General features: G+C 41.6%; 1 protein-coding gene across 1 annotated transcript; it reads right to left on the reverse strand.

Moving 5' to 3' along the window:
* Positions 1 to 1,746: 1,746 nt before the first annotated feature.
* On the reverse strand, positions 1,747 to 11,657 carry il17rel (interleukin 17 receptor E-like). The gene is made up of 18 exons (XM_062382799.1): positions 11,348 to 11,657; positions 10,479 to 10,506; positions 9,923 to 10,072; positions 9,007 to 9,113; positions 8,577 to 8,691; positions 8,347 to 8,391; positions 7,933 to 8,072; positions 7,442 to 7,513; positions 7,298 to 7,352; positions 7,039 to 7,202; positions 6,287 to 6,331; positions 5,504 to 5,561; positions 5,180 to 5,325; positions 4,419 to 4,478; positions 4,271 to 4,328; positions 2,876 to 3,001; positions 2,213 to 2,257; positions 1,747 to 2,130 (listed from the first exon to the last, which is right to left on the reverse strand). Exons 1-18 carry the CDS (start codon positions 11,459 to 11,461, stop codon positions 2,015 to 2,017), a joined length of 1,644 nt encoding a protein of 547 aa, XP_062238783.1. The 5' UTR covers positions 11,462 to 11,657; the 3' UTR covers positions 1,747 to 2,014.
* Positions 11,658 to 13,204: the final 1,547 nt, after the last annotated feature.

Consider the following 13,204-nt stretch of genomic DNA (forward strand, 5'->3'; position numbering starts at 1 on the left):
CTTACGTAAACCAAATGGAAATCATTCCATAGCGGTACAAGATCTGGGCAGTGCGGTGAAGAGCTGGGAGAAGAGGCTGTTAGAGGGAGGAGGAGATGGACATGTGTCTGTTGAGGGACACCTTATATATAAATGAGTGTATATTATTTTTTGTTATTATTATCATTATTAGCTTAGCTATGAAAGTATACATAGAAGTGATCTAACCTGGGTTAGGACAGTAACGTGTGATGAGAGCCAAAGCAAAGCAACACATGGTTTGGTTATTTTTTACATCCGCAGATAAGGTTATGTTTTCATCGCCATTTGTTTCAGGATTAATCAAAAAACTACAGAATGGATTTCCATGCATTTTTGTGGAGAGGAGACGTATGACCCATGATGGACCCACTCAATGTTGGAGAAGATCCAGATAAGCGGCCATAGATATAGAGCCCTAATAGCTTCAACAAGCAATAGGTTACTTATCTTGCAGGTATAGGCCCACATGCAAATAATATGCAAACAGAATATTGTGGTCATTTTCAAATAGATCATTAACATGCTTCTCTCCTGTCTGTGTGGCTGTGAACCAGGTTGAGGCTAAATGTCTCTCTCTCCACCTGCCACAGCTCTGGAGCCTCCCTCCTTCCCGATCAGTGCAAAGACTCCGGCTCTACACGCTCGTCCGATCATCTGCAATAGTGATGGTGTTGAGACCAACCTTCCAAGAAGTGATTCTTGAGGTGTTTCGCATAGGATCATCAGTGCAGACCGGGTTCCACCCTGACTCTTCCTACATTTCTGGGAGTCTCCCTGAAGACGGTATCATCACCATCTAATCTGATCGCTTTGCCTGGCTGCGCCTCACATCCCTTTTGGAATTTTGTTGTGCAATGAAAAACAATTCTAGAAAACTCAAAACGAAGCCTTTGAAACAGTTGTGAATCATAACGATGTAAAGTTGACGTACAGTACTGAAACATCTGCAGAAGTAAAACGCAACGTTCACTTAATCCAGCTGCATCAGATAGAACAGTAAGAAAAACTGCTGCATTGGAAGAACTTTATCTTCTCATGTAGTGGAGTATTTTCAAATGTGGAATTAGTACTTTTATTTAAGTTAAGGATCTGAATACTCCCTCAACCTGTTGAAACAACAGACTGATCATCACCAGTCTCTCTGACTAAGTCAATACATATTACATATATCATATTACATATTATCTTATCCATTGTTAATGTACAAATAGTGACATCCAAGCCATAATAATTAAATGTTAGAGTTTAATTCATGCTTCATGACCTTCCACTAAATTAAAATATCTTGTGTTGTGTTGTGTCTTTTTCCATCCTGGTACAAAGGTCCAGAATTATGTAACATAAAGAAACTGAAAAAGGAAACAGAGTCAACGGGAGCGTGGACGTGTCTGAACAAGTGTGCAGACAAAGTGTCAAAGTGGGAACTCCAGTAAACCCTAATTTCTCAGAAACGCTTCAGTTTAAATACCAAAGGAGATATTTGTCCTGTCAGGGCTGGCAGGACGCCTCTATTGGGTGTGGACACAGTAACAAAAGCATCTTGCAATTCAGGGCAACACAAAGGAGTGAATGCCAGGTGAAGGGTTGAGTGTCAAGGGTCAGACGCACTGATTCAGATGCACAAGGAACCGTCTTTACGATTCAAACAAACACAACAAAAAAGTGTTCAAAATATTGTGAAAGAGTATTATTCTGTAGGCATTCACCAAATCCCAAAAATGAAATCTGTACTTTTGTTTGCATTTTTTTTTATTGAAAATATAAATTTAAATAAGGAAGAGAAAAGTGTAGCTGCAAGCTGAATGAACATTTTAACTTAAAACATGACAACACGCACTGTAACTTTCACCCAATGGAGCATAATAACCAGCACATAGACACGAACAGACACAGGCTAATATTTGGAAATTTAATCCCACAATGCTGGCATTACATTCAACAGAGAACATTTAGTTTGCATTGGTTGTTTGTGACCCCAGCACCGCTCCTCTGGTTATTCTGAGAGTAAGTTGGCCTTCTCCGTGTTCCCGCACAGCGGCGAATCAGGGATGAGGATCCCTCCGTGTTGATGAGTTTGTAATGCAGGGAGCACACCATCGTGAGGAGGATCTGTAGCGACACATTGAACAGCGTCAGGTTTCAGTAAAGTGCAAAGACATCAAAAGTCAGATTTATAAAAAGATCTTCTTACCTTTTTGCTTTTCCCTTCCTCTTTGTTTTCTCCTCCTCTGATACACTGAAATGAAACACGAGGGGAAACGGATGAGAAACATATCGATAGACAATAGGTTCCATTCAGATCGTTGTGATCAAATACATTCACAGAATTTACCCCCAGGTTTAGGTTTCTGAGAACCATCCATTCACAAAAGAGCAGCACCCCCAAGCGATTAAGTGGGTTAAGAATATTGCGACTTTTATATCTTTTTAACTGATCTCAGTTCAGCAGTACTCTTGAACTCGCTGGGTTTGATTGTGCCAATTTAAGATGTGACTATCGGACATGCACAAGTTGCATGAAGCCAGAACGGTTGTTCAGGATGAGAGGTGGAGATGAAATGGGCCCCGTTTTTCTGATTCCAAGTCAGTGAATCATAGTGTTGCTTTAAGACCATTGTGTAATCATACAACTATACACTTCCCTACAAGAACGAACATGTTTACAAATGTTCATTTTTGTTCCTCGTTTTAAGCATTAATCAATCAGCAAAGGAAGTGCAGCCCTCGGCGCTTCTCACTTCTCACTCAGAGAGAGTAGCTGCTGGAAGCCGTCCTGAATAAAAAGTGCTTACATTTACTATGTCAACAGATCATGACAGCAGGCCCGGGCCTGATGGTGTAATATTCTCCCTACCAGTCAGCAGCACATGGAGCAGCAGAGTGACGGTGATGATGCCAGAGAGCCAAGCTCCGACCGTCTTAAAGACCCAGATCCAGTCACAGGAGGTTCCATGGGCGACAACGCCGTGTGCGGAGGGATCTGAGGAGACACAAGGTGATGACTCGTTGACACATGGTACTCGGCTGAGAGGGTTTTATATGAGGCTGAAGGAGGAGAAAGATAGAAGATTAACTCCACTCTTCAATCTGGCTCTTCAATAGGAAACTGAACGCATCCAAACGAAAGGCTGCAGTTGAAAACGAGCCGCTGGTTGAAGCTGTTTTCAGAACATGTCCCGCGGAGGATCTCCAGAGAACAGGGCCCGGACAGATTGCCTTCAGCACATGCACAATGTTCACAACAGCAACAAATTGTCCGAGTTTCTCTGGAGCTGGGTGCATGTCTGAAAGCAGCTTCATAGTTAGAGCTGTGATAAGTAAAACGTATAAGGGCCTGTTCACACAGGTATCACAGGTCATAGTTCACCAAAGTTGAACTTCAGACGAAGCCACACTGCGTATTTGCTTTGCCAGAGGAAGCAAATATTGTATTGCCGCCTTGCTGGCATGGATCAGAGGTAAATGAGAGGTGAAGGTTCACCAGTTTGTATGACCAGGCCCGAAAGTCACAAGGCTACAGGAATAATCTGAATAAATCGATAATTCAATGACAAATAAGTTCAGTTCTAGTCCTTTAAAAAACTCTTTGAATAACATAATATCAAAGTCCTGATATTTATGATAATATGGGGTCGTAAGTAATTCGTAATTATAAGTTTAACTAAACTTTCTAATATTAACGTTGGCAACAGGAGGATCTTCTATTACCACGCCTCTAACTTGACTTTATTCTCATAATATCACAACTTTACTCTTTTTAAATTACAACTTAATTTCTTCGGAAATCACGCCTTTATTCTCGGAATCCAGGATTTTTTTTTTTTCTCCAAGTGGCACGAATCATCCGTTGTACTTGTGTGTTCTATCAGTTCCTTCGAAATTGGACAGCTACAAAAGAAACCTGAGCTCCCATGACATCACAGAGACCAAATCAAAGATGGAATTGTTCCCTTTCCTCAGAGCCTTTGTGTTTGAATGCTTTCAGCCATAATACGCACAGAATTTGAAAAGGGATGCTGGGTGTATTTTTCCAAATGAATCAAAGAAAACTGATGCATTTGTGATTGTGTCTCGGATGTTGCGTGACAGTTAAGATAAGATTCATCGTCTCTTCAAAGCACTTTTAAGAAAAAAAACTAGATAAAACAGTGGCAACATGCATTTGACTGTGAAGTCATGGGAGATACACCCAGATTATATCACTCAGGAGATAAGAGGTGATTTTCCCGTATCAACAACCAGTACTTACTGCATTGCTCAACACATCGGATGGCCGTGGCAGCGTGCTTCACATCCAGCCGCCTCACCTGTTCAAACACACAGCATTTAAAGTCAGCTGGGAATTCAAGGAACACACAGGCTTTACCCCAAAAGAGAAACTAGCTGTGCAAACATACCTGGACACAAGGGCTGCATACTTTGTCAATCAGGTTCAAACCGACAGCTTCATTTTCCCCCTGAGAAAAACACACAAAACAAATAAAGAAAAATCCGAATTGATTGAAGGAGAATTTAAGCGCAACGTCACGCCTTATTCTACAGCTCCTTGCAACAACAATGCAAAAGAACATGTTGTCAATGCGCTGACAGATTTAACGTGGTTATTACTGCTCCCGAGCTCAGGATGCTTTGTGTGTTTTTGTCGTTTGAGCTGAGTCTGAATTGTGAGGGTTAAAACCGCTGAGATGTGAATAAGATCGATCCCGTTCTTAGCCCCTTTTCCAATGGTCAATATCCCACTAACAGAAATATCTATATCTAACAGAAATATAAAACTGTTAAAGCTCCATTTTGTTTAAGGATCTTTTAACATTACCTTCAAGTGTTTTGTATCAGACGCTAGTACAACCTTCGGAGGAAAAATCTTTGTTTCCTAGCAACCAAAATATGAAATATATAACAAACATAGCGATAAGTTGACGTGCAAACATTGCAAACCTGTTGTGACAACTCCTAGTAACAGGGATGGATGCATCCACACAGGCCACACTGAGTCATTGAGAGGTATTGAAATTTGCGTGAATACAATTTTCTGGTATTTGGCAGTGACCTGATGGCGACACTTGTGGCTGCACACCCTCAACCAACGTCATCAAACACCGAATAAGGAAATATCATTTGGAACTTGAGCTTGTGGCTCTGTTGGTGAGATACATACCACATGCACCCTTTGGGTTTCGATGACCCGGCACTCAGCTTCCCCGGCAGGCGTCACACACAGCCCCACAGAGAACGTGGCGTTGACCCTTGAGGTCACGGCCACTTCTTCACGATCCCCCCGTCTGGTCACAACCACATCCCATGCTGGAAAATGATGGCAGAGCCGTGATTAAAATGAACAATCGCACAACACCGCATCGCAGTAAGTCCATCGTTATCTTCATATATAATCAACCGTTTGTCCTGAAGGAAGTGTGAGTGGATTTATTTTTCCCATCCCATCAAATTATGGGAAAAATGCCATATTGAGAGAAAGTGCTACCTTTGAGTCTTCCATCAGCAAAGGGGCACCTGGTCCAGAACTGAGAGCCGACAGTAAACTGCAGAGGAGGTAAGATGTTGTTTTGCAGCGGTTACACAGAGATTTTAGAGATTTAAATACAAAACATCTTTGTTAATTCCAAAGGCAATTTGATTTATTTGACCAAAAGACAAGCCATTCCGTGTTATGGTACTACTACAGAATGGTACTCTTTCTAAAGGTTAAGCCACACCCACAGAGATCTGTTCCAGTGAACTGTTTAATAACAGCTTAGTGCATACAGTAACAATGAGAACAGAGTTATTACTTCCTGCTACAATTAGCTAGAACGGATGAGCATTTGAACTTCCCCCCTTTCCACTGCCTTTATTCTTCCATCTTCCACATTAGATAAGCATATATGGAAACGGACGAAGCCTTCTGTCTGCACATTTCGTTCACCTCATTCCAATTTGTCTACGTATTCTGAAAGTGTCGGATACGCATAAAACAGACGTAACGGAGCAGTACTACTGGTAATCGCAGTAGTCAGTAGTTCAGAATATTATAAAAGCGTCTGTTTTCCCTCTTTCTTAAGAGATACATAATCAGGACTGTTATCATGTTTGTTGTTGTCAGAAACTCTCGACTCTGCTTCTTCCCTGGTATCGATCTTCTTCCCTGATTTCCCCAAATAGCTAAATCCTTATTTCAAAGTGACTTAAACAAAGATGCACTATTGCCAGAGCTGGTGGAAACAGCATATTACCATAACCAGACCCAAATCAAGCAAGTGTTTGTTACCTTTACGCACAGTTGAGGGTGTGGGTCCACTTCAGTAAAACTGATCTGAAAATCAAAGAGTGATGAGAGAGTTATTAATGAAATGAATAGAAATTTGAAATGAAATTCAAATAAATCCAATAAAGTAGAATTGCAACTTCTCAAGCGGATGTCCACACTTTATTTTTACCAGATCCGACTTGCTAAATGTTACGTTTCTCTTTTTGTTTGGGTTCAGCCTTTTTGAATTTTTTCAGGTCGTCTTGCAGTTGGGAGTTTCTCTGCGTCACTGGATGTTTTTATATCAACAGAGAATTCCCTTCTCAAGTGACGCAGCTCAAGGTTGGATTCAGACTGTGACCTCTTCTCAAAACACAGTGTCAGACCTTCACTTCCTTGTTGTTACAGAAGTATCGTATCACTTCTCACTCTCGCGATGTTCCTGGCACGTTTAAAGGTCAGGTATGAAATACAGATGCTGAACGTTCAGATTCACGGCAGCCATCACTCATCTGCTGATATAAGTGCCACAAAATAGGAATTACTTGTGAGATGATGCCCTGACTTTCTCCATGGTCTGGATCCTGTCTATACAGCATTGTGTGTGTGTGTGTGTGTGTGTGTGTGTGTGTGTGTGTGTTGCATTTCTGGTATCGGAACATCTCGATGATTGTTCGACCAATTTCGATTTTGTGATTTAGCGATAGGTGGCCAGTTGCAGCTTCTACAAAACCTCACAAAGTAAACACAAAGTGTTCCATGAAGGCTTGTACCTTTCCTCTGCTAACATAACGGGAGGCATTGGGCAGGTCCACACACACGCCATCCTCTCTGGTTTGACACAGCGCCACAACAGTCGCGACTGGGCAGGCAAGCTCCCAGGACAGTGTCTCCTCTAGTGGGTCAAAGGTAATTCCAGACCATAGTTCCTTGAGACCTGAGCAGAAGGGAAAACATACGCTGTCATCTTACATATCCTGCGTTATCGCACACACAAAGCGTAAGGTGACTAAATGCAATTAAATGACTCACGGTCTTTGAATGGGCAGACCTGGACTCTGGGGGCATCCACCACCGCTGACCACCCCTGTGAGGAATGTAATTAATGAGGGTGGAACATTCTCCTTCCAACAATTCATTGCATGGCTCATAAAAGAGTGTTGACAGAAACTGTACCTCGATGCAGAGGCAGGGCAAAGGTCTCGAGTACGGGAGGGTGACACTCTTCCCAAGTTCCTCCTTCTTTATCTGAAAGGTAAACACGATTCAACGATCCCTCATGTCACATGATCAATTTCTAAATGAGCGTCTCTGTTAGGATTACATTTGCAGTTAAAGCATGTGTGTCAGTGAATGAGTCAATTTAAATTGGCCTGAGGGATAGAAAGTTTTTCAAGTCACAAAGGTCCCTCTGACATATTAAATTCAATGGTAAGCATGACCACATTGATTATCGGTAACAAGGGTGGTTCACTGTTAAGTAAGTACTGCAGTGGCGGATTTCACAATTCTAAATTGGGGGGCCATAAAGCGGCCACAATTAATATACATCATGCCCTGCCCACCGCGGGTGCTTCACAGACGCAACCCCTCGCCTGAACGTCCTGCAAATGCTCCTGTGGGTGTGACCATGTCAGCTTTAGTGTCCGATCAATGGAGGGACTGACCAGTAAATGGGTCCCCGTGCCAGAGCAGAGGAAATCCTTGTGGCACAGACGAAGGTTGTACTTATGATCTTCCATCATTTCTGAAACACTGACGCTGAGCTCCTTCTTCACCAGGCTCACGTTATATGATAGCCGGCCAGCTGAAAGAAGCACAGGTCAGTACCGATAATTAAGATTTTCAACTCATGTACATGTAAAAGCTTATATTAGATGATCTAGTATTAAAGAGTAAGGTTAGTTCTCAAGGCCTCTAAAATGTACAAACTCTTATTAATATCAACCTTTAAATTGTTCTGGAAAATTGAACTTGTGATGGGGAGTTGTAACTTACAAAGGTTTTGTTTAAATGCACAAAATACTTTATATACTATTATAACACATATGCATGCATTGCCTAGAAAGAAATTAACTTACTGATGCAGTCAGGGACATGTCTTCTCATATCTTCACTGATGCATGCTGCGGAGAAAAGTATATTTAATGACTTAGATATAATTATAATGATTCTATCATTTGCAATTGGAATACTTGCAGCAGCATGCAAATCTCATGTTCAGCTTTCACTTTTTCTGTTTGCGATCTGTCCCGTGCAAACGATCGTGCATTGGCACAATTATGAAAATATGCTAGGGTAGCCTTCTCACCTGGAGCAGTGTAGGTGCCAGTCCAGGTTATGCCGCAGAAGCTCGGCAGAGTTTTCACCACGACTTGAACTCTTTGATCGGGAGAAACGGAAGTGCAGTCGTTTTCAACGTCCACCTTCAAAGAAAGGGCACATTTTATAAATGGTGTCACGTGTCATTTCATCAATATCGTCAAAGAAGCCATCATCAACTCACAGTAACTTGGTGCACAAGAGTTGTTAAAGTGATTCTGAAACTTTGGTTTCAACTTTAGTTTTTAGAATTTCCTACATAAAACTATTGGAATAATATATATATAAAGAAATTGCAATTTATACTGGTCTAACTTTGTCTTGCCTTATCTGACTTTAACATTTCATGCAACTGACTCAGAAGTCAACTCCTCTTGCATTACACTCATGTTTGTGATGCACAGGGCTGTTAACTCTACCTGCATCCCAGACATTGCCTTCCACGACGATCTGGTGAATTTGAGGATTCTGCAGCTCATCATCATCCCTGCACTAAAGGTGCAGATTGACACGCCCTGGATGGACTCTGTGGAGAGAGGGTCAGAGGTCAGATAGTGACGGTTAGACAGTAGCAGGAACTGTTAACCATTCAAAAGCTACCAATGCATCCACCTGGCGTTGGTGCACGAGCCGTACAAAAGCATGTGTCATATTTAATCAGCTGGGTGGACTAAAGATCGCCAGCCCAGATACTTGGGAAATCCATCAATGAGGATATCATGGTTGCTGATGGACACGTGAGCATGCTTCATGCCAGTGTGTGCGTTTTGAACACACCTCATCAGAAATATGTGGGCGTGTGTAGAATCGGGAACAGAAAATGTCAATTGACTGTAAAGATACAGAAGCAGAAGTCTGTTTGTGTAACGTGATTGGTGAAAGAGAACTTCCTTCACAGTGAGTCTGCAAATGTGTCACCAGTGATAACCCTCTCTAACCAGGTCCAGTTAGAGAAGGTGGCTTGACTGAGAGCTGCTTTTAAAACTTCCTTGTTGAGACATGGTAACCACTAGTAACCACTTTACTTAAAGAGAATGTGCAGTAATCCTACAACATAAACATGCAGTGACAAACTTATAATATATAATCTTGACAATTCACCTATTTTTATAGCATCAAATAACTAATTAAAACCAAGTTTGAACATTATTCATTAATGTGATAAGAACCAGCTAAAATAACAGAAACCATAAAATGATTCAACATGTTCTTTGACTTTTTAGTTGAGCTAATGGTAAACATTACATCAGTGTGGTAGACTTGTTCATATTCCTAGGAACAAGCGCACAGAGCTACTGGAACAGCTGTCGACTGTCCTCCACCACAGTAATGTACCTGTAAGCTGTAATGCGGTTTTGACCCGGAGCTGCAGTGAGCACTTCTGCCTGCCCTCACACATCAGGACTGTGGAGAAGCTGACGTTGTGGAACACGGAGGACGTGTTGAGACCCCCAGCAGCCTCCTGACACGGAGGACGGAAGATATCTACACAGGACAGGGACAGAAATGTTAAAAAAAGTAGTGCAACACAGGGAGCATGCAGACATAGACGACCTGTGATTTTTTTCATGTCTAAAGAAGTGACCCTTATCTTTTTAATCTCCCTCTGTTATTCATAGGGATGAGTTGAAACATGGATCATCATATCATCAAGTCATCATGACTAACTTTGAATTCTTCGAAATCCCCTGTTCCTCGTGAGTTGTTCTAACCAAAACATTCATTTTGCATCTCTGCATGTGGAGCAGTTTCCTTTTGGCATCATAACACTTTACAAGATAGTAGGTGCCGACAGTATTGACTCTTGTCAGCCACACACAATGTTCTATTGTGCTAAATCATATCCTGCGTGCATGCATGTGATACAATGGCCACACGTCTCAATACTCACAATCTGGCTTGGCTTTGCAGTGAAGGCCCTGAGTAGATATAAAGAAAAGGGACAAGATTAACAAGTCGTTATTATCAAGGAGAACCAGGGCAACAAAATAAGCAGCTTTTTACATCCTCATTGCTCCGTCACGAGGAAGCCCAACCTTTTAGTATGATCCACTTATACAACAGTGGTAAAATATTCAAACCAATTATTCCACCCTTATTTTTTCTATATTTGGAAGCTGCAAAAGAGAGATTAATCAACAGCATGTGTGTGTGTGTGTCACTGAGGACATTTCCAGAAGTTCGCTCATAAAGCTTTTTAAAAACACATCCTTGTTTAGGTATGAGTGGATGAGTTATCCCAGTGCAAAATGATGAGTATGCACAAAGGAGGGCTTTGTCATGCCTTGTATGCCACACGGTTCTCCCCGCTATCAAAAAATCTGTTTTGCAGTTTTTGCTTGCACCCATATTAGTGCTGACTTTTGCTGTTTCCTGCTCAGGTTCGAGCAAATGATTAAAAGTACTTCAGCCTCCAGGAAGTTCACAGCAGTCTCCCCTATTAACATGAGCTCGGCTGAAGCTGCTTGTATGTAGGCATTAATTGCAGCACTGAAAGCATGCTCACCTTAGATTCAAAGGTTCAATTAGTTGAGACATGCAGTGACAAGAATTTATTTAATAGCTCAGACACTTACTCTAATCTGATATATTCATACTTTGACAGGATTACCTCAAAAGCATTTCAAATAAATTAGCAGTAGCTCTAAGTGTGCTTGCAGCTTTAACATAAGATGGTAGACATTCGCATGTTTCTTGTATAAAGTACACTTAATGAGCCTTACTATGTGATTCTTGAGGCTTGTGAGGCTGCAGTTTTACCTGAGAACACCTGGTGCGGCATTTTTCAATCCTCTCCAGTCCTGTGCTTTCTGCTGCAGCTCCATACAGACCCAAGCAACAGTGAGCCGTGAGCAGGGCAACCCACAGGATCATCTTCACCACCGGCAGCTGGAGCGCTTGTATCCTTTCCTCTGAGTTGCAGGGTCAGGTGAGGCGGGGTGGGGAGGGGAGAGACCTGACGTAGGATGGATGGATGGATGGATGGTGAGGAGGTTTCCTTGTTTATTCAATCCTCACTGTGATGGTATCCAGAGTCTAATGGACTAAGGCAGAGTCGGGGACTGAGGGAAATACAGTGTACAAGCAGCTGGAGAAAAAAAAAACAGGAGGCGGAGCTCTCTGAACTTACTTGTGTAATATTGCTGTCATACAAGTCATATTGAACATACTCCTACCCTCTAGATCTTGTGACAGCACTGGTGACACATCTGGAAAGAAAATCCATGTGGTAACAGCAATAAACTGTGACAAAGAACGAGCAGTAAGTCTGTGTCAGGATTCACAGAAAAGGGAGAAAACATTTTGACAACTTGAAAAATTCTTATGTGAGGATAAAATAATTACCGGACACCATGTATTTACTGCAAGAAAACCTCCTATTGTAATTTACTGGGGATTACCCCAACAGTCGGATCCAACTCAATAAGTCACCAAAAGGATTTAATGGCTGTAACTTGATACAAGCCTAATGCTCAGTATGTTGTGTTCACCTTGTCCAACCTTTTTCTTTGTGTTTTATTTATTTATTTATTTGCAGGGAACATTATTGCTGATTGAATTTTGAGATTCAGGGTTGAACAAGTTGTGGAAAGAAGGTTCTTTTGTTGAGTTAAGGGTGTCACGTTTCTTATCCCCTGATTGATGAGTCAACAAGACTTTCACCCAAGGCATTTATTCATCATAGTAAAATTGGCTGACATTTACCTCTCCATTTAGAGAGAATACTTCCTCTTGGCTCTGTGCTTGTACCACGCGCCCAAACATAGGCCAACACCTCCAGAGCTACGTTTTGCTTGAAGTTTCACTAACCTGGAACACTCGGAATGTTATGTCCTTATTTTCCGTTTTATCTCTTCGTTATGTGTTGTTGCCTTTTATCTTGACATGGAAAGCTGAGACAACATGGGCAAGATTAGCATTCACGTGGATTGGGGGTTTCCGCGAGTCGCAAAAGTGAGTCGCTAAAGTGTGTTGCAAGCAGGTAGCATACTGCATGTGTCCTGAGCTTTTCAATACATGTGAGGATTGTATCAGTGTTATTGTCAAAAATAATGATTGTAGCAACTTTACATCAATTATCAATGTCTTTAAGATATTACTAATTTCACAGAATTTTTTCATACGTTTACGATTTTTGGGCTATTTTTATCCTCTTTTATTTCTCCATACACGCAAAGGTTCCTCTAATACTGAGTAACATAAAGCACTGAAGCGAACATTGCGCACTGTAAAACACAATAAGTTGGTTTTACTCAAAACGTCAGGAAACTTGTTGACAAACAAATCGTTACATCTTATATTGCAGTATAATCATTTGGGTTTTCATCCAAACATTCATGTTAATAACAGGTTTTGATCGATGTAGAATGTGCTGCTACTCAGAGCGATTTCCGCGAAACAACAGGGATGTCCTGAGGCAACATCTGACCTTCTTGATGGCCTAGTGCTGGGAATGAGTCAGGGAAGAGTTTTACCCAAACACAGCCTCCGAGCACTTTTAACATAATCACAGGGTTATTTGATAGTCCTGATTCACTTAAATACTTGTCTACAACATTCCTGTAAAGAGGTAAAGACAGCGTACCATACATTGGTGTGGCAGCAGCAGCCCAAGGG

Source organism: Platichthys flesus, chromosome 23 (assembly GCF_949316205.1).
Source record: "Platichthys flesus chromosome 23, fPlaFle2.1, whole genome shotgun sequence".
Taxonomy (NCBI): Eukaryota; Metazoa; Chordata; class Actinopteri; order Pleuronectiformes; family Pleuronectidae; genus Platichthys; species Platichthys flesus.

Excerpts from the sequence above, each read along its gene's own strand:
- il17rel (XM_062382799.1), bottom strand. The coding sequence starts at position 11,461 with ATGATCCTGTGGGTTGCCCTGCTCACGGCTCACTGTTGCTTGGGTCTG. Across the intron at positions 8,073-8,346 it reads ACATGTCCCTGACTGCATCA|CTGGCCGGCTATCATATAAC; the intron begins GTAAGTTAATTT and ends TGCTTCTTTCAG. Across the intron at positions 3,002-4,270 it reads CCGATGTGTTGAGCAATGCA|ATCCCTCCGCACACGGCGTT; the intron begins GTAAGTACTGGT and ends GTGTCTCCTCAG.